Below are 2,742 nucleotides of genomic sequence, written 5' to 3'. Positions count from 1 at the left end.
CTCCTTGCCCGCCCAGGGTGTGAGCCGATGGGAGGGCCAAGCAGCAATTCATCTTGATTTGTTTCAATTGTCCGGCGACGGCAAAGTTATAATCCTGTATAATTTCACGAACAAGCAGGTTGAGAATGAATGGGTCGATATTATTTAAAACAAAACACACGAGAGCACGACCTTTCCCTTCAACGACGTGTTGCAGCACGAAGTCGCAGGAAACTCGGGGCTAACCTCTCAACCCCCGCGCTCCGCGGGGCTGCGGTTATTTGGGCTGCTCTTTGTTTCTCTTCACGTCTGAAAGGGGGATTTAGAAATAGAAATGTAATATTACATGAAGGATCTCCCCGCTGAAGGAGGAAAGCGAGCGCAAGGGGCGGCAGAGGGGACAGATTATTTTGAACAGGAGCAGTTTGTTTGCAAACTGGCTTTTCTTTTCCTTTTTTTTTTTTTCTCCCCACCCCCTTTTCTTTAATGTAATAAATGCTTCCGTCACAGACGGAGAAATTTATGCTCGAGATACAGCAACTTTGTGGCTGGTAATTCTCGAGGCCAACAATGTCAAATAATCCATTTTCTTGGGGCTGCGCAGGGGAATAAAGGGATCCTGGTGCCCGGAAGGCAGTGTGTCCAAGCCCCACTTTTCTCTAGCATGCAACGTCAGCGCGAGAGATTTTTTTTCTGTACGTGAAAAAAAAAAAAGTCAGCATTTATTTGTATTGCAATAAAAAGTTCTGCCCTGTGTTTCCAGAGAACGAGATCCAGTGTCAACAATCAGTCAATCATGGCAGACCAGTTACCGCTGCGCAGCTTGGCTCAGTAAATAAAAATCCAGACAAAACTGTATGCTGTATATTTTACTCCCATGAAATAAAACACATTTTTTCATGTTTGCTGAAAAGTAAAACAATAATATTGTACGAAATGTTATACACAGGGCATGTTTTACATTGCAATATCAGAAACATCATTGCATCCACCAGAGCTACTATTCTAAAACTGATATTCACACATTTTTTTTAATAATTATATGTTAGAAACATACAGTGTCGCATTTAGTATATACATTCCCTTGCTCGCAAGCGAAAAAATCCTAATCGCTTCTGTGTAACATGCTTTATTTTAAAGCCTAACCTTTTAAAAACACTGTTGTGATATTACTAACAACTGCTTTTATAAAATTAATTTGACATTTCGATATATATACATCCTTTCAGTCATTTTTATGTTAACAATGCTAAACTTAAAAAATAACAAGCTTATAGTAACATTAAAATGTCATATCATATCCAGTCAAACATTTGTCCATATATATATATATATATATATGTCCTTGTAACTGTTGAAATACTCTTAGTGAAAGAAAGATCTCGGAATCTGTAGGAGGTCCTTTGAAAACAAAGGAACTATCTTATTTCAGTGGTTTCCTCTTTTTTTTCCTGTCTCATTCTCTCTCTCCTTCCCTCTCTCTCTCTGTCTGATTTTTCCTTCTTTCTCTCTAGTGCCCATTACTTTCTAGTGTAATTCTCAGTCTCTGCGGGAAATGGGGAGGGATTCCCATGCAGTGTTTCCTACTTGGGTGTCTCACACGGGTCTGTCCACCGCGTACTGGCAAGCGCTCAGGTTGGAAGCGGGGTTCTGCACACTGGCATAGCCAAAACTGGAGTGCTGCTTGGCTTTAAGTCTCAGACTCGCCAAGCTCGAGTTACATGTGTCCCTATAAACATACGGAGGTGTTGGAGGAGCATAAGGACAGGCTGGCGTTGGCACTGCAGAATTCAGGGAGGGATTGCTCAAGTTGTTCAAGTTATTCAGGCTGTTGAGGCTGGAGCCAGGGACCCCGGTGACTGCAGAGGGTACCATGCTTGAAGACATACTCATGGAGGAGATGGAGTTTGGAGGGGAGAACATGCTCTGAGAAGACAGAGGGTTGACATTCATGGAGTTGAAGAAAGGAAAGCTTTTGGTGGAGAGGGAGGCGGAGGTCAGGCCCTTGGCTGCCCAGTTGTTGTACGAGTAGCCGGGGTACATGTCATCGTAGGGCTGCATGAGGCCGTTAAACTGGGGACCGAAGCCGTTTTTGCAAAGCTCGGCTTGCTGGTTCCTTTCTCTCTTTCTCCATTTGGCTCTGCGGTTCTTGAACCAAACCTTTGGAAACGGGGAGGAGAGGGAGGGAGATGTGAGATGCGAGTTAGTCAGGAACCACCACCATCATCACAACCGTTCGCAGGCTCTCGGGGCAACAGCCGAACGGGTCCATGTATACATATACACATAAAAGTGTACGTACAGATGTATATATACACACACACATAAACACGTTTGCCTCCTGCTCCACAGAGCCCTGCACTGGGCCGGGACAGCGATGTGCTGCCTAGTTAAACAAAGAAATTTAGGGTCTTCTGCTTTTCATGAAAATACCATACATATGGCCTTTGAAATTCGTCACTGAAGAGTGTTTAGCTCTAAGGTAAAATTCAGCACTTTATAGCATTTCAGCTGCAAGACTTCCCTTTTTTTTTTTTTTTTTCCCCTCTCTCTCCTTTTCTCTCTGTCAGATTTCCCCTCCTCGTTCCTTGGCTTACTCCGCACTGGAGCCATCCAGGGGAAATACAAATGTGCAAAAGCAAGGGCAAAACGCCTGGAAACCCGTGGAATTTTAAGAATATATTTCCTATTAATGGGGAAGGACGGAGAATCCAGCAACTAATAAATCCTTCCTTCAGTTTGTTAAAGCTTTAAGTTCTTCCT

General features: G+C 43.4%; 1 protein-coding gene across 1 annotated transcript; it reads right to left on the bottom strand.

The window, feature by feature from the left end:
• Positions 1-1,572: 1,572 nt before the first annotated feature.
• On the bottom strand, positions 1,573-2,139 carry LOC104267495 (pituitary homeobox 2; the record flags this gene model as incomplete). The annotated part of the gene is made up of 1 exon (XM_009877888.1): positions 1,573-2,139. A coding segment is annotated over one exon (564 nt), but the record flags the coding sequence as incomplete, so codon positions are not given.
• Positions 2,140-2,742: the final 603 nt, after the last annotated feature.

The sequence above is a fragment of the Apaloderma vittatum genome, unplaced genomic scaffold (assembly GCF_000703405.1).
Source record: "Apaloderma vittatum isolate BGI_N311 unplaced genomic scaffold, ASM70340v1 scaffold41991, whole genome shotgun sequence".
NCBI lineage: Eukaryota > Metazoa > Chordata > Aves > Trogoniformes > Trogonidae > Apaloderma > Apaloderma vittatum.
This window is presented reverse-complemented; position numbering and strand designations above follow the sequence as displayed.